The 24,767-nt window shown below is 38.8% G+C and overlaps 1 protein-coding gene and 1 long non-coding RNA gene across 4 annotated transcripts in view; one reads left to right on the top strand and one right to left on the bottom strand.

Moving 5' to 3' along the window:
• The window catches only part of TTK (TTK protein kinase), a 32,014-nt gene extending 18,700 nt beyond the window's left edge, over positions 1–13,314 (top strand). For both annotated transcript variants that reach the window (XM_027696710.1, XM_027696701.1), the window contains exons 12-23: positions 1,905–2,086; positions 2,185–2,321; positions 3,832–3,958; positions 5,648–5,740; positions 7,490–7,647; positions 7,738–7,889; positions 9,108–9,232; positions 9,549–9,629; positions 11,555–11,731; positions 12,188–12,278; positions 12,494–12,591; positions 13,061–13,314. In XM_027696710.1, the coding sequence (XP_027552511.1) occupies positions 1,905–2,086; positions 2,185–2,321; positions 3,832–3,958; positions 5,648–5,740; positions 7,490–7,647; positions 7,738–7,889; positions 9,108–9,232; positions 9,549–9,629; positions 11,555–11,731; positions 12,188–12,278; positions 12,494–12,591; positions 13,061–13,150 (1,511 nt within the window). In that variant the 3' untranslated portion in view covers positions 13,151–13,314. The remainder of the gene's footprint in view (positions 1–1,904; positions 2,087–2,184; positions 2,322–3,831; positions 3,959–5,647; positions 5,741–7,489; positions 7,648–7,737; positions 7,890–9,107; positions 9,233–9,548; positions 9,630–11,554; positions 11,732–12,187; positions 12,279–12,493; positions 12,592–13,060) is intronic.
• Positions 13,315–16,268: 2,954 nt separating this feature from the next.
• Positions 16,269–20,265, bottom strand: LOC113972948. 2 transcript variants are annotated; one of them, XR_003536086.1, is made up of 3 exons: positions 20,190–20,265; positions 17,975–18,072; positions 16,269–16,365 (listed from the first exon to the last, which is right to left on the bottom strand). It is a non-coding gene; the product is annotated as an uncharacterized LOC113972948 (long non-coding RNA). The 2 variants fall into 2 exon arrangements; XR_003536087.1 differs by having other exon boundaries at positions 17,975–18,132; positions 20,190–20,253.
• Positions 20,266–24,767: the final 4,502 nt, after the last annotated feature.

Below are 24,767 nucleotides of genomic sequence, written 5' to 3'. Positions count from 1 at the left end.
AGCTTTTTCTGCTGCTGTTTATGTGTCGGAGACTATTTTCTTATTTTAGGATTGTTCATGTATTTGAGTTACTTATTTCTACTTTAATCAGCCCTTTCTTGTGTTTTTCTTGGTTTCATCTGTTAAATGTCTGTTGTCTTTGGTCAACTTCACTGCCCCATGCACATTTACTTATAAATTTTAAATTTATGTCACTTTGAGCATTATCTTGTGTAATACAGTGTTTTCCTCACCTGAGTTTTATCACAGCATAGGCATACATCTTAATCTTTGGGCTAAGTATACATTAAATAATTTAATGTCATAGTTACTTTCTTATGAGGATTCTCAAAAGTATTAAAGCACTTTGTCAAAAGGCAAAATTGCCCTTTTATTCCTATATCCTGCAAAAAATCCTGAATTATTTTCACCTTTTTTTTCCCTACACTCAGTGCAATCCAATTTGTTAAATTATATTGCAGGAGTCCATTTGTTTGAGAGAATGACACTTGTACTAAATAAATGTGTACTCTTTAGAGGCTTATTAAGTTTCAGTGTCAATCAAATGTGCTATTAACACTTTTAATTACTGTAAATGCTTTTGCTTTAAACAGGTTCCTTCAACCTTAACTGTGTTGTCATTTTTAGCATTTTAATCCTTTAAAGAAATCTAAGTTCTACTATCATTTGAATGACAGATATTTACTGCATTAAGATACTTTTGGGGAATTATTTTAAAGTTCTTTTAAAAAGAGGGAGTTTGGTGTCTTGCGGAAATGAATACTTCAGTAGATATTGGGTTATCTAATGCATAGATTTGGATTATTGTGTGAAGTCACCTCCTGACATACAAATATGGGTGGCAAAGAGACCACCTTACATTGTGATCTTTCTGGGAAATATTATAACCAACTCGGATTTATAGCAAGTGTTTCAGGGCTAGAAAAGTTCAGAAGGTTGCTACTAATGATTTTCCACCAGCACCATGCAATATGGAACGCTTGTACTGATCTTTTACAGTTACTTGCTACTTCAGTGTTTCATCAGAAATCTAGTTCCCTGAAGTGGCTTTCTGATCCTGCTGAAGAAATTAGTTGAAAATGTCTAATGTTGCAAGAGTTGGATTTAGGATTATATATGTACATATGTATTGTAGGGAAAAAAAAGATTTCATTTGAAAAATGGTGATTCTTCAACTTCAGTGTCCCCTCAACCTCCCATTGAAATATTTCTAACTGACTTGGATTGGGAACAGTTTGGGTTTCAGGTCATACTTTCTCTGTTTGTGCTTCATTCAAGCTTCCAGCTGAATTGCACTCAACTGCTCATCATAGGGTGCTGTTTTCTAGTCATTTGAAAATAAAACTGAACAACCCTGTGAAGGGACACTCCTAGGTTGTGCTTTGCAGCCTGCCCTGTAATCTCCCACCAATTCAATGTCTTGTTACCTCTGCAAAAGGAATCATGAGGTGGAGCATGCCACGTCCCTTTAGGCTTCTGGCTTCAGTCATTGCACTGTGTTATAGGCTGCCTATTGTCACAAGTAACAGACTTCTAACTGGAAATGTTGCAATAAGCTTATCTTCAGTGCTTTGTAAACCTGCTCAGTGCTCCAGGATGTTGTGGTACAAATTGTTAACATAATCGTGTTCTGTGTGTTGGTGAAGGAAACAGTGGTATCTGTTACTGTCACAGTAGTATCCTAAGGTTTTGAAGAAAGTTGCCATGTTTGTACACTGAACTGAATATGAATCCTGAAGATTATAATAATATTTTTTAATGTCTGATTCCAGTAAATCATCTGTTTATTCTGATCTAGAAAATGGGGTAAAATTATTCTAGAAACTGTGGGATAAATCTGTTAGAATCTGTTTCAAGTATGAAATATCTAGTCTTTTTAATAATCTATTGTGTTTTTTTTCCAGAAAATAAAGTTCAGTGTCAGGAGCGGAAGATACTAGAGTCCAAGAGACTGGAAAGTCAACAGCAAGAATCTAGTTTTGATGAAAACTATAGAAAGCAGTTAGATCAGATTAAACTAAACTGTGTTAGCACCAGAAAAAAATGGCCAGTTCAAGAAGTGTCACAGAAAAGCTGCTATAGAGAGGTAAAGTAACAGGAATATGTAGTGCATGTAGCACCAGCCTTCCCGTGTTGAAGAAATTAAAGAAATAAGAAATTAAAAGCTTACTTTGTCCTTTGTAGAGAAAACCAATGAACCTTGAACAGTCCGGTCATCCCATTTCAAAAGGATTATCACCACCAGATCCTGTTTCTAAGAGGAGTGATCCATCACATGTTCGGGGAACACCAAGCACCACGTCTAATGACTATATGGCCTGGTAAGCCATGTCTCTGAGCTCCATGCTCATGAAGGGTAGGTGGTCTCTGGAAAGACTTAAGCAGGTTTTAATGGGGTTTCTTAAGTTTTTCTGTTCAGATAGCAAACATTCCATGTGCTTCTGTGAAGTGCCTGACTTTGAGATTCAGATCGTATTTAGGGACCTTTGCCTTCTCTGTCAGCTTCTCGGTATTTGTATGTACACCATCACATCCGTGAGTAGAGCATTTACCTTTCTCTGACCCCTGCTATGTGATACTTTCTTTTAGATGACTTTTTTTGTGACTGACAAGCCTTCTAGCTTGATAGCTCTGTATCAGTCTAGTTCCCATGATGCAAGTGTCTGAGGGTTTTTAAAAATACTGTAAGGAATCTAGAGGCTTGCAGAATTAAGCACTTAAACAAATGCTAGTATTTCCTAACTTATCCATGTGATCTTAAATTATGCATAAACCCCTATGCCTATGTTGGCAAATCTTTATAATTATATGATTACTTACTATTTTCATAAGTCTCTGGGATGAATCATTTAGGTCAAGGTTGTATGCTGAGTAAGCACTGTTCTTGTTGGTAGGACCTGTCTCTGTAGCTGTAGAATTTAGAATATATGTAGAGAATGAAGTACATCATCTCATGAAGGAACTTGATAAAAGTAGCCTTTGAATAGATTGGTTTTGCTTCTTTCAAACTTTGATAATACAGAGATTTAAAAAGTTCTCATTACATACAGTATGTATACACATGGTAAATATGCAGAATGACTGAGTGCTTCTGTGTTCAATAAGAACCATCCTTTTGACTGGTTTTGTCCTTTTTTTTTATTTTAACTTTTGGGATTTTACTCTACAAAAAAATTCTAGCCATATATGTTCTTTTCCAGTTCTGTTCTTGGCATCACTTTCAGTAAATACTGTGGGGAAAAATAAAGTATGTTTGGTAATATAAGTAAATAGATGTTAAAAACATAGAGGGAACAAATGAAAAACCCATAGGATTTCTTGTGATCTTTCGTTTTCTTAAATACATCATCTTTCTGCTCACATGCAGTATGAGCTAAAGTTCTCAAGGAAATCATGTGAGGATTTTTGAAGTTGTCTGTCTCAATATGCTTACCTAAAAAAAAGATAATCTAAAAAGGTTTTAAATAAACAACAATATGCTGGAGAAAACTAAGTGTGGCTCAAACTGTCTTGTGGTCAGCTCTTCTAACCTTAGAGTGCTTTCATGTTTCAGTTGCTGGGAAGTGCCAACTAGTGTCTGAAGATGGCGATTTAGTTAGTGTTTTAAAAAGTATTTTCTAAGTATGTTGTAGTTTCAGTTTACTTCTAAAGAACTTCTTGATTTAGAAGGAAATGTGGTCTTAATGCTAATTATTGAATGTAGTGGAGGCTTGTGCTCTTGCTAGTCAATAGAACTTGCTTTGCAAGAAGCACTGAAGATTTCAACTTTGTTGTTAAAATAATCTTTAAAAAATACAACTAATTGCAGATATTGTTCATAATTTTCTTTAGTTTCAGCACACCAGTTGTAAAGAACAACTTTCTACCAGGAAGTCAAATTTCTACTCCCTACAGCCAGTTCCCATATTATCTACCACATACTCCATCAACTCCATTTCAAAATCAAGCTGGCTTGCAGGTAACAATTTTAGGCTACCTTCTGTCATTTTTAAATACATCTTTTCATTGGGGACTACTTTAGGTAAAATGTATGTATATATTTTTTTAATCTAAAATTACTACTCATCTTTCTGGATGAGTAATGGAAAGTAATCTGTATTACTTATTCTCAAAATAACTTTCTTCATGTGTATGTCTGAATCTAGATGAAATAAGTCAGCTCTTGAAAAATCAGTTCAGTTGTGTCAAAATCCTGAAGCCTTTATGTCTGCAACCTAAGCCTTTTCAGATCCTACTTAATGACAGAGACAAGAACTAGTCTCTATTTTTGTTCTGCTGTGCTTTTGTAGTGCTACTACCCACTACAGTGCAGTACCAGTAAAGAGAAGCAATGTGTGTTGAAAACCATGAGTCTGAGGGAGGTAAAAAACCTGAAGACTTGCATGTCTTCTCCATTTTGTTAGATGTCACAAACTTGGATGCATTTGTTGTGGCCTGAGATCATGTAAAAATGGGTTACCTTACATGTGCTGCACATTCAGGTAGGAATCTTCCCAACTGTAGATAAAACTAGGGGATAGGTTTAAGCTTCCTACTAGAGGATAAGTATTAATAAATTAATAAACAAAACTTGAAGCCTTTCTATGGCTTGGTGTAGCAGATATGGGCAAGACAGGCTGTTTCAGCCTCACAACACTGAAATCTCCTGGCTAGTAGTTACTTTCAAATAAAATAGTAGATGGTTTGAGTACAGCTCTCAGTTGCATGCTGGGACTGAAAGTCTCTTAGATAATCTAGTTTCTGACAATATATGTGAAGAGGGAGGTGTCTCTAATGGTCTGGGAAGCCTTTGATGCCTACTCAGCTGGTGCTACGAAAAAAATCTAGGAGCTGTAAGCTGGGGTGAGATAAGAAAGGGTTTAATTATGCCAAGGCAAATAGATGTTACACGGCGCACGCCCCGGGCTGTGCCCGAGATGTTACATTTATAGCAATATCTGGCCAATCCCAAGTGTGTCCACCCTATAACTTTTGGCCTGGTCCACCCCCTGGCCCGCCTCCTGGAATTGGGTCGGGGGGCTTTTTGGGACCCCCTCTTCATCATTCTTCATCATCTTCGGGGTACAGAGAGCAGTGTCACCCAGTTCTTTGACTCTATCCTGCGGTTTAGGCCAAGATATAAGCGTTCTCCAAACAAGACAGGTTTGCCTTGACTAAGAGACTAAACATTTTCTACTGGATACGGGGTAGGGTTGATATGGGGAGTATGGAATGGGGTGAGAGGCTTAAGGAATGTATAAACTAAGGGGTGCTACAGGGAGGAGGGAGAAAGGGGTTTGTTTCTAAAATCTACTTCTATTACCTATAAAACTTATAAGGTAGAAAAATAAAAAATCATTATGGGCTTAAGGCATCACCTTGTTAAAGAACACCCTTTCCTTGATTTCTATTGTGAAGAGCATTGGTATCTTTTGCAAGAGTTCAGTGGTATTATGTTCCAAGTGATGATTATTATATAAATACTTTTGTTTTAGGGATCTTTTAGCTTTCATTTAAAGTTAAGCTTTACTGCTTGCAAGCAATTTTATCCTGTTCAGAAAGACCAAGACAACTTGAAGCATTTTAACTTAATAAACAATAGAACCTCTGCTAAGTTCTGTTGCATGTATATCAATAGTTACTTCTAACCTTTTCTGTATGTACACAGGTTCCAGCTTCTTTACCTTCGCACGAATGTCTTGCCATCAAAGGAAAAGTTTATACAGTATTAAAGCAAATAGGTAGTGGAGGCTCAAGTAAGGTAAGATGCTCCTTTATCCTTTTAGGCAATCACTCATTTACACAATAGGAGTTGTATTGTAAACTCACATAATGAGTGCACAGTACTAACATGTACAAAGTGTTTGACCCAGAGAGTCTAGAAATTTGCTGTTTTGTTTAGACTTTTTGCTTTTGAAGATAATTTCTGTGGTAGAGTGAGCATTAAAATTCCTGATAAAATCAGCTGTTTGTAGGATGTGCTGCATTATGTATGTCCCAATGTGAGGGGCTGTAATTCAGGGCAATGTGTTTACATGGTCGGGAAATGAGTGACTTGTAAAGTTGATTGAGAGTTCCTGAAGTGAAAAGATCATCTCTCACCACTTGTGTAACTTGTGTGAGAAGTAGAGTTGTAGCTATGTCTGAAGTGGCGAGTGAGCAGCTTTTTATAAGGAAATCTGGGCTCATGGGAGCCTGGGAAATAATTTTACCAAAATCTCTTGGTTTTGTTAAAATTCTTTATTTTCTTAACAACATAAGCAGTTTTGCTGTGGGGGACTGTGTCCAAGGCTTTACAGAAGTCTGGATAGATTACATCTGTAGCTCTTCCCGAGTCCACTGATGTAGTCCTTCTGTTACAGAAGGCCACTGAGTTGGTCAGGCAGGACTTGCCCTTGGTAAAGCTGTGCTGCCTTTTTCAAGTCACATCCCTGTCCTCCATGTGCCTTTGCAGAGCTTCTGGGGGATCTGTTCCAAAGGCATCAAGTTAGTTAGAGATCTTTCCCTTTGTGAACCCATGTTAACTGTGCCCGATCATTGCATTGTCCTTTAAATGCCTTTAAGCAGTACCCAGGATGAAATTATCTAACTTTTCCAGAAACTGAAGTTAGGCTAGCAGGTCTGTAGTTTCCTGGGTTTTCCCTCATGCCTTTCTTGTAAATTGGAATACTATTAGCCAGCTTCCAGTCAGCAGAGACCTCTAGAAAGAAGAGCTTTCTGTGTTGGCAGCGTACAGTTGTAGATTGGGGTAGGATGGCAGGGGCCTCTGCGTGTCACTTTGTCTAATAGTCTGCTTAAAGCAAGGCTAAAATAGAGCAGGCTGCTCATCACACAACCTTTGTTGGACCTCATGGTTTTTGCATTTAAGTTTTGAGTATTGCTTAGGATGAAGATTTCACAACCTTTCTGGACAAGCTGTTTTCCTGTTGGACTACGTGGCGGTGAAAAAAATTTCCAGATATTTAATTGTAATTTTTCTTGTTAGCTGTGTCTGTTGCATCTCATACTTCAATGATTCCTGAGGAGTCTTTTTCATACCTTCCCTTTAAATAGCTGAAGACAACAGTAAGATTCCTTGTACCCTTCTCATCCTAAGACTGAACAGATTTGGTGCTTGCAACCTCTTATGTACCATGTGGTCTAACCTGTAAATGATCTTGGTATGACAAAATGGATGTATACTGGCAGATCAAACCCATATCTCTGGGAAGTGTAATTTTGTAATCTTCATGTTAGGAACACTTCAGACTTGTGATGTGCTACACCTAGTGAAATACAATGTGACACCAGGATGGTTTCTGGTAGAGCATTGTTTCTTTTGTAAGTTGTGCCTTCTTTTTTGATTTTTTTTTTTCCTTCTTCCTGCTGACTTGTTTGAACTGCTTTGCATTGCTTCTTCCTTTTGGAAAGGTACACTTTTTCTTTTGATATTCTGACTGTGCTGAGATGAAGGACCATAGTAAATCAGAACTAGGAATGTGTGAAGTTATTAACTGATGCTATTTTGCAGGTGTTTCAAGTACTGAATGACAAGAAGCAGCTGTATGCTGTCAAATATGTGAATCTAGAGGAAGCTGATCAACAGACTGTTCAGAGCTATAAGAATGAAATTGCTCATTTGAGTAGACTGCAGCAACATAGTGATAAGATCATTCGCCTTTATGGCTAGTGAGTAAACACTAGTTTTATTTAACCAGTGTCTCTATATAAAAAGATATATCCTTAACTTTTAACATAAGTATATATATTTATTTTTAGTGAAATTACTGATCAACATATCTACATGGTAATGGAGTGTGGAAATATCGATCTCAATAGCTGGCTTAAGAAGAAAAAAAACATTGATCCATTGGAACGAAAGAGCTATTGGAAAAATATGCTGGAAGCTGTTCACACAATCCATGAATATGGTATTCTTAAATAATTCTCAGTATTTGTATAGGTTATATGGCAGAAAGTATGAATATGTTCTAATTTTGGAGGTGGTATTGTTCTTAATGTTGGTATAAGGTTAGTGATGTTCAAAGATGGGTATTTACTGTATTGTGGAAAAAAAAATCAGTGAAACAGAAGACAAAGGTAAATCTTGATGCCAGGCAGACTTCACTAACTCAAGGGGGATCTACAAATAACACCATTTGTGTAATGCTTTCTGTTTTCTTACAACAGCCAGAAAATATTTTCTGTATGAGACTACAGTGTATACTCCAAATTCTACTTGTTCTCCATTAGATTAAAATTCTAGCTGCTCATTCTATCCAAAAGAAGCTTAAACATCAATGGCAGCTATTATGCAACCTTGTCATCTTTACTTTGACAGTGTGTCAGCTTCTTCTTAGAGTTTTTCAGTCCTTTCTTTCATCTTTCCCTATGTCATTGAAGTGTATACATCCATATTCTGTTTGGCTGTATAACATAAAGGAGAGGGCAGATTTGGATCCTTTTCCTATTTAAGAAAAGAGTGAAGACTAGTGTGTATAGCAGAGATCATCACTTCTTTTCAGCACTAGAACATTCAATGATGTGGCAAACAGCAAAACCTACTAAAATTCAGGCTACGTACATACATGTGATGTCTTTGAAACAAACAGTTTTGTAAAATATCAAGATGGATTGGTTAATTATGTAGATAATAACCAAAATTCTAAAGTCATTTAAGTCAGTCATTTGAGAAGTCAATCACGTGTACTCCTCAGTGAATGGTTAGACTAAGCAATAATATTCTTTTATTTTAAGTACCTGCTTAGCTAATTATTTAAGAGAAAGCTACAAGCGTGGACAGGCCACTGAATTGCTCCAGAGCAGAATTTCAGTGCAGCAGCATGCACATAGAGCTGGAGGGCCTGTCCTGAACCGAGGGAAACTGCAACTCAAATCTCTTGGAGCTGTTTTGGAGTGCCTGCAGATTTGAATAAGTAATAATGAAAACTGTAAACTCATAGAAGTCGTAACTGTTTAAAAAGAAATGGAAGCATTTTAAGGAATCTGCAGAGAATAATTTGGTTTTGGCTGATTAAAGCTGATCTGCACCTTCTCTCTGTGCAAGAGTTATGGGAATTCAGAATAGAAAACCCCATTATGTATCTTGGATTTACTAAACCTGGATTTACTTTAAATTTTTTTTACAGGCATTATTCACAGTGATCTGAAACCAGCAAACTTTCTGATAGTTGATGGAATGTTAAAACTAATTGACTTTGGCATTGCCAACCAAATGCAGCCAGATGTGACAAGCATCATTAAAGATTCTCAGGTGAAATACTTTTGAAAAATCCACGTGCACTTTTCTGTAAAGTGCTATAGTACCTGCTGATAATTTTGATTATTGTAATAACTTCAATTAATATTGAAATTTTATGCTGAATGATTTTATATGTGTATATAAATATTCATGTATATGGATTTTTTACATGTTTTTGTTGAACAGAATAACAATGGCCTTCAACTGTAATGGAAACAAATTTTCAATATGCTCTTCAGTGTTTTGGGACAAAAATCTAAGTTTTTTATTAAGTGAGTTCAATTTAATGCATTCACTTAAAGGAATGGTTTTACCTTTTTATGGCTAGGTTGGGACAATGAATTATATGCCACCCGAAGCAATAAAAGATATGTCTTCCTATGGAGAAAATGGGAAGTCTCGTTCTAAGGTAACATGGTCTTTTTTGTCCTATTCCCTCCATGTTAAGAAGAAAGTAATTCATTAATGTATCTTAACACTTGGTTTTCTCAAAATCTTCCATTGAAACTTGAACACAAGAAAATTCTTTGTGCTGTGATGATGGTGGGCAGAGATTGAAGGCTAAGGTTAATCTCCCTTACTACTTTTACGTTTTGCGGATAGAATTTAGAAAAATATAAGTACTCAATGAATAAGTAAAATTGAAAGTAAAACAGATGCACAGTCTTGGGCATTAGAGGAGCTAATAATAAAATGATAATATCTAAACTGATAATAAACACAAATATTTTAAAATCAATTTTATGGAGAAATATAAGAGTTCCACCATGTTATCAGTGTGAATAGCATCGAACAGTAATATACAGTGAAATACATGAGCCTTTCATGTACCAGAGGTTGTACTGATGACTCATGTTACAAATGTCTTTTGAGCATCTTAAGGGCCCACCATGCTGTGCACCTCTGAAATCACTCCAGGCTAGAGTTTTCAGGGTGTGTTTCTGGGAGGAAACTCCCAGAAAACTCCCATTGAGTCACATGAGAGAATCATTCCTCAGTTACTTCTTGGTTGCCTGTTGTGCTGCTTATGCCTTTTTGTTTTAGCTTCGTTCTGCCAAGAATTGACGAAGCTCTTATGCAGCTGCATTTCAGCATTCTGCATCAATAACCTTGGCTTAGAAAATTCTTTCTGAAAGCAAGAAAATTTGCTTTCTGATACAGACCATTGTTAGTATGTTTGCTTAAACAAGTTATGATGATGCTTGTGTCATTGTCATATTTTTTAGTTCTTTTATGTGAGGGGCAGGTCTTGCAAGTAGTGAATAATACCTAACAAAGTCTTTCAAAAGATGATACAATGAAGTCTAGTGTTTTAGGGCCACACGTACAAATTCTGCATATCCTATGAATTTTTCTATGCTACAGAATACTGTGAATTGTAGAAATCTTTATAACATGACCAGGGCAATGGAATGTGAACGATGAGGAAAGTACTAAAGGAAAGCATTTTTACGCTGGCAGTCAAACTTCAGTTAAGGGATACACAGTTAAGTGAAAAAGTATTTATAAAAAAAGAAATCCATATGTATGTGCATGTACACAAAGACTAACTTTTTTTAACAGTTGAATGGAAGTTGTATTACATAGTGAAATGCAATCTTGTCTTTCTAAACACAGGATAGAATATCTTATAAGTGGATTTTCTTTAAGAATGATACTTTTTACCTTTTTTACCTTTTTAAAAATTGCATGCCAAGTGCAGGCTTGTTCTGGAGCTCAGCTCATCCAAGCAAAAATGTAACCACTGTGCTGAGAGTCAGGTTCTCTGTGGTTTCCTCATGTCCTTCCTCTCCCCCACTCTGTGTGCTTTTCTTAAAGTACTTTGGCTTCAACAGGAGAAGCGGAGAGTCATCCTGCAAAGAACAGACAGGGTGTGGTGGTTGAAATATGGATCTGAATCCTTGAAACCCCAAGGAACTGAACTGTGGCTTTCAACTTTGGGGACATAGCTGTGGTGTCTCACTGTTTTCTGGATTGAATTAATTTAGTATGCTGTTACTTGTGTTTATTCATAAATCTAAAATTAGAATTCTGCTGCTCAACTTGTTAAGGACTAACTTTAATTTTATTTTAAGTTAGTTCTTCGAGTAAGTTGATTTTCAAAAATAATAAGAATAGCTTTCTTATGGAACATCAGTGAATGACGCTACATCACTGTCTAAATAGATAATGGCATGCTGCCTTGGTGATTTTGTGTGATAGTTACTAAGATGTGTTATCCAATGGAAAGTAGATATGCTGTTAAATAAAATGACTGTACAATTACATGATAAATTGACTGAAGGGGCAGTTTCTTAAGTGAGAAGTAATCTTTAATTTTTTTTTTAATATTAGATAAGTCCCAAAAGTGATGTGTGGTCATTGGGATGCATTTTGTACTGTATGACATATGGAAGGACTCCATTTCAACACATAACAAGTCCAATAAATAAACTACATGCTATTGTTGATCCCAGTTATGAAATAGAATTCCCAGATATTCCTGAGAAGGATCTTCAAGATGTGCTAAAGGTAACTTTCCCTTAAAATTTAATTTTAATTTAAATAATGGCAATTTCTTTATTTAAAGTGTATTTTCTAAAACTGAATGAGTTGTGCTTGAGAGACTTTTCACAAATAAATGCTCACTGCTACTTGTAGTAACAGATCTTATTCCAAAAGAAGATTTAATGAAGCTAGAGTTATTGAAATAGATTGAAATGATGTTGTAGGTTCTGATCTTCAAATCTTCTGACATTGTTGCTTGAGTTAAGCAGGATACCAAACTTTAACATAATTGCCTTCATTTGTCAGTAACTTCAGAGTAATCTATTACTGTATTGTGACTTGAGTATTTCTGAGTATGTAGTTTGGCAGTAAGAAGTTTTGACATGCATCTATGGGGTCTTTTAAATATCCCGACTGTTAATTCCTAGGAAAATTCTTAATTTATAGGTAAAGCATTCTTCCTCTTTTTTTCATTTCCAGCGCTGTTTAATAAGAAATCCTAAACAAAGAATATCTGTTTCGGAGTTGCTGGTACATCCCTATGTTCAAATTCAAAGTCATTGTCAAACAGGTACATTTATTTGAAAATGCATTTTATTGAATAATATTTATATCTGCTTGAAAAAGGCTTTACTTGTATATGTACTTTACACTTGTTGTCATAACTCAATTTTATGTGGTGCCTATGTCTGCTTCAGAAAAGACTTCAGTATATTAGTTCTTAAACCACTTAAAAACTGCACTGGTAATGTATACAACTTCAACATACTTATAAATTAACTGCAGATGTCCTGAGTGCAAAAGGAACAACAGAGGAAATGAAACGCATCCTTGGCCAGCTTGTTGGCTTGAATTCTCCCAACTCTATTTCTAGAGCTGCAAGGGTAAGTAAATTTTTTTTTTTTTTTAATATGAGGGTGAACAAATAATTATCCTTTTAAGAATATCGTGATGTTTGTGGCCACTGATTTTTCATATCATATAAAGCTTGCCCACCCTGACTAGACAAATACCTCTCTCCTTCCATGCTGGTGTTTCCATATCAGAGACAATTAATGGAGTAAACTTGATTTTAAATCTCTGCAACTGGTTGGTTCTCTGCTGACTTGTGAAGCTCTATAACTTTGCTCACACTGCTAAGTCAGCACATATATCTTCTTTTAGGCACTAAGTTGCATTACAACTGGTACAACTGAGCTGTCTTAAAATTGTATTTTTATTTTTGGAGAAATTCTGGTGTGGAATACCTTACTATGTGATTTATATCAAGTGGTAATGTTTGTTATATAGTTTAAATCCATGTACAATACAACTGCGTTCACCTGAATAATTTGTGTGTTTGTTAACTTTCAGACTTTATATGAACAGTGCAACAGTGGTAAAAGTCTTGATGTATCAGCATTTGCGGAACTCGGTAGTCAGAAAACACGGACAACAAAATGATGTACTACAGTTCAGGATGCAACACGTCTGGTCTGTTCGATAAGTATTTTGTGCTGCTAGCTTTTAAAGGACACTCAGCATGAAGTTTGCATTTTTATATGTTCCTTGTGTTCTTTTGATAATGCTTGCAGGTCATTAAAAAGAATTTAATGGAATGATTTTCACCATGGACTCTTTCACTCCTTGCATACTACTTGGGTTGAACAAAGACAATGGCTACTTGGTGATTATAGTCTGTTACTTACAAAGCACTACAGTGTCTGGAGTACAAAAACTTGTATGAGAATCTGAGTTCTCTTATCCCTCTGAAGCTAAAATAAAAAAAATTCCAAAAATGCCAATTGATGTACACGAAAAACATGTAAATATCTCTTGAGATCTCCTATGGCATGAACAGAGTGTTATGCTTTTCTGTCCTTTGCCAAGAAATACCTTGTGCCCAGTTTTGACTGTAACTAAGGAAATAAGCACTCTGTATAAGCCATCAGTTATAATGCTGAGAGAGGCATTAATGATAGATGTAAATGTCACCCAGTTTTTGAGCTGTTCCTGTGGTTAAGTGGTATGATGGAAGCATCAGTGCTGTTATGAATTTATATGAATAAAATGGCTTTTGTTCTATTAGAAATGCTACTATAAATCTACTATGCTTTTCCAATTCCAAAATAATAGAAAACCCTTCAAGATTCATGATGGTCAGAAATCACTAATTTGGATTTTTAAAAGCTTTAATACTAAACACTCTCTAAATTGCACTGAATGTAGCAGAACTGTGTTTTACTGTGATTCTTATTAGATTCTTCGAGGTTTGTTTTAACTCATTTACAGCTGATGAAAATGTATGAATTTTAGATTTATTTAAATAATTGAAAGATGTTAAAATAATGACCAATAATTTTAAATTGGAACAATAACTTCAGTTTCATGACAGTTGCTATGTTGTCCCAAGCACTGGAGTGCAAGTCAAGTGCCTGGAAATTCTTTCTGCCTCTGTGGTGGAGGTGGATGTTCATAGCAGTTCCACCATCCATAGGCTGCCTGGCAGGTCAGTTGTCTGGGGCTGGGAGAGAATCGTCATTCTTGCTGCCAGAATTTTACTTTAACCAACACGTCTTGCTCCCTTGGGAAGATATGGCTGGAGTTCAGAGAATTCTAATAATCTACTTTGAGCATTGCAAAATACTGAGTGGTGTTTGGTATTCTAAGGATATGGATATTGTTCTTGAGAACTTTTGGTTTGACCCTATAAAAGGGGAACTGCTACAGCCATTGCCATGTGTATTAGGAGGGCTGAGAACTTTGTTCTCTTTGTCTAGGTAAGATTATCTTATAGGAATAGGCATATTTTGCTGCATGCTCTGTTCTACTTGCCATTAGTGCTTATGGGGAATCACTGTTGTCAACATCTGTGAAATGAAATGCGTTACTTTTTATACTGGAATGCAGTTCTTCCTGCAGTAGTCCAGATACAGAATGGCAGCTGTGCTTTGCATGATTCTTCAGCTCACAGCATAGCCATTTTCCATGCTTGCATACTGAGCAGTAATAGTTTATTGGTATCAGTCAGAGCCCTATCACAATGTCTAGATCTGGAGTTAATAGCAAAGAAAAGAGATATTTACAATTCACTACCTGGACAGCAATACTGGAGGAAAGACTTTATTTCAGTATGTTCTTGCTATCTTTCCTGCCACTGATTTAACACTGTTGGATGATTTTATGGCCCTGTAAGAACTGAAGAATGAGAGAGAAGAACATGAGAGAGAGCACAACATAAAACTCATAAGAATTGTATTTTTTCCCCCAAACTTTAGTAGCTTTGCTTTTCAAATGAGGTTTTCAGAGCTTGCTAATATAATAAAAACATCGCTTGATAGAAGGGAAACTTTGTTGTTAATTATTTCATATTGAAAACAACACAACTATTTGAAGAAGCAGCTTTTAAAAAAGTCTTTAATGAAGAATTGTATATCAGTAATTTTATCAGACCTCAGCTTAACGTCTGTGTTTCAAAACTCTATACCCGCACCACCTTTATAGGCCAGTTAGGCCTGTCCTCCTATGATGGAACAAATGCTTGTAAAAGAGCTTTATTCTGGGGTGTAGTGTTCCTGTGTCTGTTCAGCACCCGCCCTCCCTTGTTTCAGGTTTTTTCAGTGATTTTCCACTTTACACAGGGAATATGATAAGGGGTGGGAATTATTCCTGATAGCAGGCTGGTCTGGGAGGAGGGCTGAAGCAGGGGATGCAGAGAATGTGTGCTCACCCCAGTGTTGGAGCACAGGCAGAAACAGCACATCTCCCTTGTAAGGGCAAACTTGGAATGATAAACTTAACTTTGTTGTTGATCTCATTGTCATTATATGAAACAGAGTGTGGAATCTCAATTAGTCGTCTGTTGGGGTAGGAGATAATTATCCCATATTTCTAGAGAAAAAGAATTTTTCCCTTTAATAGTCTTTCTGATTTTTTTTTTAAATCCCAGGCTTTAATGCATAATGAATACAAATGCTAGTGGTACTCCAGTTGTCTGTTTACTATTTATATAAGATCTCAAGCTTGCAGCTAATGAGGAAAAATGTTATTGTTCTACACATTTCATATTCTAAACTGTTTGGGAGACTACTTAACGGTGTGGGAACTGAAACACTATTTCTGGCATTCTCAGGAGAGGGGGGAGAGTATTGGTCTCTTCAGGGAAAACCTTGTGAAGAAAATCTTTACAGAAACATCTTTTCAAGGAGTTGTTATTGAAATGGTTCCCAACTACTTGTCTAGGTTACAGATCTTGAAAAATTTCTGCATAATTATTCTAATGTTGTAATTGTTATCTTTTGCCAATTTTGCTTCTCTAGTTTGTGTTGAATATTGAGAAGCAGTGCTGCATGCCTTATATTTCTGTTGTACTGTATGGTTTATCAAACCTTTCTTTCATTGCATGACTGCTAAAGAACCCACAGGAAATATAACTGGTGTGAGAGGGAGCTTATGAAAGAGGCCTTGGGCTGATGAGAGGCAGTGGGTTATCAGTCATCCCTTTTAAATAAGTTTCTTCCATTGCAAATGGGTAATTGATTTATACTCCTTCCCCACATCAGTGATATGCTACAAGATGTCTGTCTACCTTGGCAGCTGCCACTTACCAGTCTTCAATCTATTCCAGGTTTTTTTTCTGCTTTACAAACATCCATCTCCCTTCTCAGATTCTGCTGGATCTGAAAAGTGTAAGGGCAGTACAGAATAGCTATGTGTGATTAGCTTTAAAGAACAGAAAATACCAGAACTGCCATCTTAAATGTCAAGTAACAGGTAGCTGTCTGAAGCTTTCTCAAGGTTACAAAATGCCCATTGTGCATTACTGTCACCCTCAAGGCCATGTTTCAGGACATTTTGTGTGTATAAAATGGGAGGGAAGATGGCTGACTAAACCAGAGTATCTCTCTCTCTCTCTCTCTCTCTCTGTATCAGCTAATATTGAGTTACCACAGCTACATGAAGAGTAGAAAAGTAAATTCAGCTGACACTAAAAAAACCTAACTGCAGAAGGGTGACTTGCTTTTTTATTTATGGATGGGTATAGCATAACTGACCAGTGACAGGACCTGAGGGCATAGCCTCAAGCTGGCTCAGGGGAGGTTTAGGTTGGATATTAGGATAAGGTTCTTCACCCAGAGGGTGGTTGAGCACTGGAACAGGCTCCCCAGGGAAGCACTCATGGCACCAAACCTGAGTTCAGGTTGCATTTGGGCAAAGTTCTCAGGCACATGGTGATTCTTGGATTCTTGGTCTGTGCAGGGCCAGGAGTTGGATTTTGATCCTTGTTGGTCCCTTCCAACACAGGACATTTTATGATTCCATGATTCTATGATTCAGCCTGACCAGCTGCATGATTAGTTGGAATTCAAACACTAAATGGAGTTTGAGTCCTTGACAAATATAAGAAAAGGAGGCTGCTTGCTCGCTGCCTCTCCCAGGACACTTGACCAAGGAGCAAGACAAATCTATGCACAAATCTATCCTCATGGTGCTGGAGGAGTCAGACTCCTGCTTATCTAGCCTTGTGGAAGGAACTCTAAGGTCCTACTGCTGAACATGTGGCTAGGCAGGAAGAAAATGGTTAAATCCCAAACAGTCGAAAGTGCAGAGCAGTGTATGAGTTAGTCTGAAGGAAAGTAGTCAAATTGTTGCTCTGTTTTGGTCACTCCTGTGTGTTTCTGTTCTTTCTTTAAGCCCCTGATATTGGTTTCATGCTAAACAGTTAGCTGATTCTGGGAATGGTGATAAGTATCAAATTAAAAAATAAATAGTTGAAGTAAACTTGAGTTCTAGTACACCCCTAGAAGTCTAACTTACTCCTGAACTCCTCAGCAAGGGTCACTGGCTAATCCTTGCAGACACCAGTTATGGCAACTAAGTACTAAAAACTGCTTGCTTCTCCCTTCTGGTTGTCTATGCTCTTCTTGCCTTTCTGGTCCCTCAGTTTTGTGTGAGTTCTCAGCAGCAAGGATAAAACAAATACTACTTTATCATATTTCTCTCTTTGACACTCATGGCTGACACATCCTGTTTCAGCTAATAGAGAAGTATTCTCTTCCTGCTGGATGCATGTATCTCCTCCCAACTTGGTTATCTGTGCCCACCTGCCAAGAGAGAAGTCTTGCAAGATAAAGGCCATAAAGAATGGAGCAGGCAGTGCAGTGTGATTTACTCATAGGATAGAGGTGTACACCTGTATGGGCACAGAAGGAGTCTTTGTACAGCCTACCCATACACTTTCATGGGAGTTGCTGAAATGAAACCTGAGATAAAAATCTGACTTCTCACCTCAATTCCTCCCCTTGGCAAGTAGAATATCCACAGCTAAACATGATGCAATTCCAACATGCTGGCTCTAATCAGGTGAGTTGCTAAAATCCAGGCAGCTTTTGCAATGAAAGATATGACTAATTTAATGTGGAATAGTGGTACTACTATTCTGAACCCTGAATAAACACAAGGAATAGGTCAGTTATTAAACAGTCTCAGTCCATTAGTCTTAACTCTTACAGTATTGTAAGGATCTCTGCCTTGTCTCTATACCCACTTAATATGCAAATTATGTCATAAGTGCAGGTAAGCTTTGAATAGCTGATTATTACATGCTCTGTCTATGTCTCAAGTTTTTTCCTCTATCTTATATAGCTGTTGAAAACCAATTAAAAATACAATGAAGTAACTATATTTAAGGAGTTAGGTTGATTCTTGCTTCCTGTTTAATCTTGGACAGAATCATTTAGGACCTTTAAGATCAAGTCGAACTGAGCCTAGCTCTGCCAAATCATGGCTAAAATATTTCTGTGAGTCTTGTCTCTTTACATTTCTTGTCTCGTCTGTTTGGAGTTTGGCAGAAAGCTGTTCAGTGCCATGAACCTGTACAGTGCTGCTTGTGTTCAGTGACTTGGTGGGGGATAAAGCTCTTGATGCTGCTATTGCAGAGGGGCATCATACTTCGAAATACTCTTAATAGGCATAAAATTTGTCATCCACATGGTGTTTGGATGTTCATGCAATGGGCATGATACGCAGACGCACAGTTCTGTGCAGCAGAAGGCAGTGAAGTCTCCTCCATGGTGGCTGAGGAATACTGGGCACTGCAGCAGCTGCTGTGTGATGGAGGGAATCCTGAGCCATCCACTAGGAATCACTGACCAAAATTTCAGGAAGGTACCTCAGTAATGAGACAAGCAGGAGTCTTATCTCTTCAGCAGGACTTGTGTACTTGACTCAAAGGTGAGTGGTTGCCTGAATCTTTTAGTCTAATCTTAGCAGAGGTCCAGCACTGCAAATGTAAAGACATTTCCTAACTGGTGTGTGCTGGGCAATGCAAATGTGAACAAAGAATTGATTTTAGGGAGAGCAGATGAATACCCAAAGAAATCCTGGCTTTTGGCATGTATTTTGCCTTGAGTTAGAGGATGCTTCTGTTGCTGCTCTAGCTTCTTCTCTGGGAAGAGAAGATTGACAGAAAAGCCAAGTCACCTGCATCAACGTTCAGAGCTGAGGAACTCAGAAATTTTTGTCTAAGAGCCATGCTCTGTTAGAGGTAAGTCCAAGGAACAATTTGAAATTGGTGTGCAGCTTTTTAGGACAGTTGATAAAGCTCTCTGGGCCCAGGTGGTATTGACTGCAGAAGTCTGAAGGAGTTTCCAATAGATGTTCTAGGGGTCCTGTGCGATTTTTAAATTAGCCTTAGGAACCCAGAAATGGAAGGTAGTAAATGTGATACTGGTCTTCAAGCATGTTGGAGCTTGTAAATTAGACTGCTAAATATGCCTTCCATAATAAGTAAAGCCTATGTTGCCAGAACATGAAGAAATTCACATGGGAGGAATGTATCTTAATATACATATAACACAAGGGGCTTTGGAGTGTTATTTGGGGAAGGTTTTTCTGCATTATGCGTACTTCCCTGAAAATGTCTGCCAAACCCTGGTACTGAAGGACCTAATTAGACTATTAATTAATGGGAAAGGAAGAGAACACAACAAATTATTGGTGTACTGCTACATAAATGCATTTGGTTTGAATGCTGTCTGCAGTCCCTGAAAAGGATCTAATAAAACTAGAGAATATAGAGAGAACCAGTGAAAGGGTCCAAAGAGATGGAAATTACTTCCAGACAAGGCTAAAGGCTGTATGACTTCCTTAGGAAACTATTACTCTGGCCAAGTTGGTATAGGATAGGATAGGAGGAATCAGCATTGCATAGGGATAGGACCTGATGAAATGATCAGTCAGACTTTTAGAAATGAAAGGATGAAAGGAAGATAGCAGAGTTCAGTATGCAAAATGTAAGTGCATCTGGAATTAGACTAGTGGGGGATATTGAGGAAGCCAAAAGTATCAGCGTGTTCAAAAAGAGATTGGATGCATTCAGGGAGGTTAGGATGATCCTTGGCACTGGATGCAAGTGGTGAGATGTAATCTCTGGCTTGGGAATTCCTTCTAAACCTCTGATCTCAAACACCTGGGATGTTTTGCCAGAAATGGAATTGCTTACCTTCCTGAAAGGATTCGTGTTGGAAAAGGATATCAGACCACACCGCCTTGTGCTCTGACCCACTGTGACAACAGATTCCTTAATTGGAGCCCTATGGTTGGGTTTCTTTGGATACCAGATACTTGATTTCAATCTCTGTTCCTGTCAACATGACAATTTTCGCAAGCAGCATTCAAATGTATTTGAATAGATATATCAGTGTCAACTGAAAAGCAGTCATGTTTTAGCAGGCATCTTGTGCACTGGCAATGGACATATCTGTACAGCATTATCTCGCTTCCCACTCCCTTTCTTCCTGAGCCACTGCCTCAAGTAGTCATGCAGGTTTTGTAACTTTGCTGTAACTTCCTTGCTGAGATTGCATGCCATACCTCAGATGGGCACCTGGAAGCTAGGATCATGGCAAAGGCTTTTGCCTGGGTGTCAGCTTGGAGCAAAGCTACAGGAAAGCAAGTAGCAGGATGGTCAACTACAGTACTTTGTAGTAGGAACAGGGTTCAGGTCTGCTTGCCAGAGGTTTTGTCTTCAGTTTTCGTCCTGCAGATGCACTTTTAGGTTCTGTGTACACCGTATGGCTTTCTCTACTCGTCTTGTAACCCGTACTGACCTAGTTGGCACTAAGTCACACTTCACACACTGCCTGCTGATAATGCTGGCAGCAGTTCCTGCCAGCAGCTTAGGTCGGTGCAGGTCGTGATGTTTCAATAGCCACTTTGGCACTCTGGTGGGTTTTTTGGTACATGGGTGGGTCTACAACCAGTCCTGCAAAACTTGTTTAACTAGCCCTTCCTTTGTACAGTTCCCTGTGTGCTCAGTCTTCCCACACCACCTTGCCTCACACTTTGCTATATGCATGTCCTTACACCCTGTTTCAGGGCAATAGCTGGATGCTTTCCAGTGGTGGTTTCATGGGGAAATGCCAATTCAAGGAGTTCACAGTGTTTCTTTCAAATTCTTCTGGGTTTCACTTTAGAGTGCTGCCTGGTATCATTTGGGTAGACTCTTGCCATAATTCCAAACATAAGGCCTCTATGTCCTGGAGTTTAGGTCCTTTCAGGATCTGGAGTAAGCCTGCTGAAAAATAAGGAGCCCAGAGCATTTGCTGTTCACTTTGTGGCCTGTCATTATATTGGAGCGTTAAATCTTGTCCCTTCAAACACTGGTCAAGGATGTGTTTGAATGCAGAGAGGTTCTAGTTCATGGAATACTAATGAGAAAGTAAACTTTCTTGTATATCGGACATCCTGTTTTTGATTGTCTGCAAACCTGTATGTTCCCAGAAGGGATGTGCATAAAGACTGGCTTGTAATGAGTCAGTCCATAAAGATTACTAATGCATGAGTTGTGCATCCAAAGTTGGTGCGTCCAAGCACATTTTCCATAAAAGCTTATTCATCTTACCTCCTTAGGTAAACAGGAGTCACTACAAGTGCAGGCTTGCTTATTTTATTTACTGAAATATACCTCTCTTAATTTTGTTATTATAATAATAACTTGAAATCTATACTGAGATAAGGTATCACAGAGGTTCATTGATTTTCATCCTAAGCATCTCTTAGATTAGCCTAATAATGAAGAATTTCCCTAAGATAGGCCAAGCATAAAAGAAAGATGACGGTAATGAATACAGGACTAGATGAAGCATCCACTTCCTTCTAAAGCAAAACCATGTTGTAGTTGCTGGTATGAATGGATCCAGTCAAAAAACCCCCAAAAAGCCCTGAGCACAGAACAAAGCAAAAAAGCCTAACCAGAAACAGGGAGGTGCTGCATCCCCACTTGTCTGTCTGGTGAGCTGTTATGAGTCTCTGAGAGGGTGCCTGTCCATTCTCCAACTTTCCCCCAGCCTTCCTTCTTGGCTAAGTGAGTCAGGCTTTTCTGTAGAGCATTTTTCTGACCCAGCTACTAACCTGTCTTTGCCCTTTTGCACATCCTCACTGACCACATTCAAAGAAGATGAATTGAAAATTGAATTATTTCAGAAGTCTCACCAGGTACCTTTTTAGAGGGAAATATTAACACTACTTTATCTTTTCAGGGAATACTTATCTGACTACAATCCCTAGGGTGCATCTTTTTTATTGTCTCAAGCATAATTGTTGTCTCATTAGTTATGATTCATAACTAATAAAAAAAAATTACTAATGGAGAACTCCTCTTCTGCCCTCCCTTTTTCACTTCCAACTGCTAAGCTCACAGCACACAGGTGAAATGCTTTGCTTTTGTTTCTAGATGCTTGACCTGATCTTTGTGTGATTGAGTTTACTGCAACCTATTTTTACCTCTACCCATGAAGATCACTTAGACCTGAATTACTGATCCTGAATTGAGGATGATAAAGGTAGAGAGAATGATAAATTTATTTAGAATATTGGTTTTGTCATTAATGAAAATATTGTCTGTGATCCTTAAGCTTTGAAGGAGCCCCATGAGCCTCTTTTCAGCCTACTGGATCTGGTCTTGCTTTGCACTGAGCTCCTCAGGCTTCTGATTTCTTTCTGACCAGCATGATAACATCCAAATTCACATAATTAGCAAGAACGTTAATACTGTATATTGTTATCTGTCTTAATGGTTCACTTGTTCCCCATTGTTACCAGTAAGAAGTTGTTTTGCCAGAAGATGCATGTCAAGATATATGCAATGCCTCCTGATCTACTGATTGTCATGAGGAAAGATTCTTTAGTAGGGTCTGATTTATCATTTAATAAACCCAAGCTGTATTTTGGGTCACTTTCTACATTGTTACCATTACATGCTTTTAAATTTAGACATACATTTGAGATCAGGCTAGTTAGTCTTGCATAAATAGTTTTTACCTTTTATTAGTCTCGGTGATCTTTAAAGGTGTTACATGCACTGTAAAATGAGTCCACCTAACCTGCAATTTCATATGCCAATCCTTTCAAAGTTACTGAAGAGCAGCTTATTGGGGCCAGAATTAAGGTCCCTATTGCCTGATACCTTGTCTCTGGCCAATACTGGATGCTAAGGATAGAGAGGCCTGGGGCAGTTGTGCAGTGATACTTCCGAGCTGGTGATCAGCATCTTCCCTTGGGTGCAAACACAGTTGCCCTTCCAGTTACAAAATGGAGTTGTGCAACACCATGCTTCGTTTCAGTGGCCATTCTGCCTTTGCTCCATGAAGACTTGATGGTTCTCACTGAAAACTGATGCAGAGAATTGGCTGATTTTGGGGTTATATGTAAATTTAGTTATCTGTATATTTCCTCATTTTTCCTTGTTGCCTTTAAGGTATGAGAAAATATCCTGTTTGACCTTGCAAAGGTTATCAAAACAAGATAATGGAAAGCACTGCCATGGAAAGGGACTTGTGGGTCTTGGTCTATGGCAAGTTGAATATGAGTCAGCAGTGCCCTGGCAGCCAGGAGGTCCAACTGTGTCCTGGGGGGCATCAGGCAAAGCACTAGCCAAGTGAGGGAGAGAATTGTCCCTCTCTGCTCTGCACTCGTGCAGCCTCACCTTGAATATTGTGTGCAGTTTTGGGCACTGCAATATAAGAAAGATATGAAGCTCTTGGAGAGCATCTAAAGGAGGGTAACGAAGATGATGAAGGGCCTGAAGGGGAAGTCGTATGAGGAGTGGCTGAGGTCACTTGGTCTGTTCAGTCCGGAGAAGAGGAGACTAAGGAGAGACCTCATTGCAGTTACAGCTTCCTTGTGAGGGGAAGAGGAGGGGCAGGCATTGATCTCTTCTCTGTGGTGACCAGTGACAGGACTTGAGGAAATGGCCTGAAGTTGTGTCAGGGGAGGTTTAGGTTGGATATTAGAAAAAGGTTCTTCACCCAGAAGGTGGTTGGGTACTGGAACTGGCTCCCCAGGAAAGTGGTCACAGCACCAAGTCTGACGAGTTCAAGAAGTGTTTGGATGATACTCTCAGGCACATGGTGTGACTCTTGGGGATAGTCCTGTGCAGGGCCAGAAGTTGGACTTCATAATCCTTGTGGGTCACTTTCAACTCTGCATATTCTGTGAGTCTGTATTCTTGCTTTCCCCCCACCCCCCCCTCTCCCTGGCCACATGGGGCGGGACCGGGCTTCGCCCCGGGTCCTTGCGGGGCTTCCGGAGTGGGCGGCGGGTCTCAGAGGAGGCGGCGGGATGCAGGGTAAGCTACGGGACACCCCCCCACCCCCCCACCCCCCCCTCTCCCTGGCCACATGGGGCGGGAGCGGGCTTCGCCCTGGGTCCTTGCAGCGCCGCGCACGCTCCGCGCGCCCAGTTTTGTCCCCACACACAGCCACAGCACGAGAGGGGAGAGAGAGAGATGGGCAACCTTGCCGGCACTTGCTGCACGCCCATGGAGGTGGAGGGGGCTACTTCAGAGCACACAGAGGTCTGGCTTTCCAGGTTTGAGGGGGGAAGGGGGAGGGGGGATTAAGGGGAAGGGAGGGAGGAATAGAGGGGAGGGACATCAAGCAGACCATGGGGTTCCTCGGACTGACAGGAGGGAGTGCAGGACAATCCTGTATGTAGTGTCACAAGTAAGCAGCGTATCAGTTGGTTTGCTTGTTTGTTTGTCCTTCTGTTTTTGGTTCACCTGCGGCTACTGCCCAGGTTC

This window comes from Neopelma chrysocephalum, unplaced genomic scaffold (genome assembly GCF_003984885.1).
Source record: "Neopelma chrysocephalum unplaced genomic scaffold, ASM398488v2 Primary Assembly neopelma1_23b, whole genome shotgun sequence".
Taxonomy (NCBI): Eukaryota; Metazoa; Chordata; class Aves; order Passeriformes; family Pipridae; genus Neopelma; species Neopelma chrysocephalum.
This window is presented reverse-complemented; position numbering and strand designations above follow the sequence as displayed.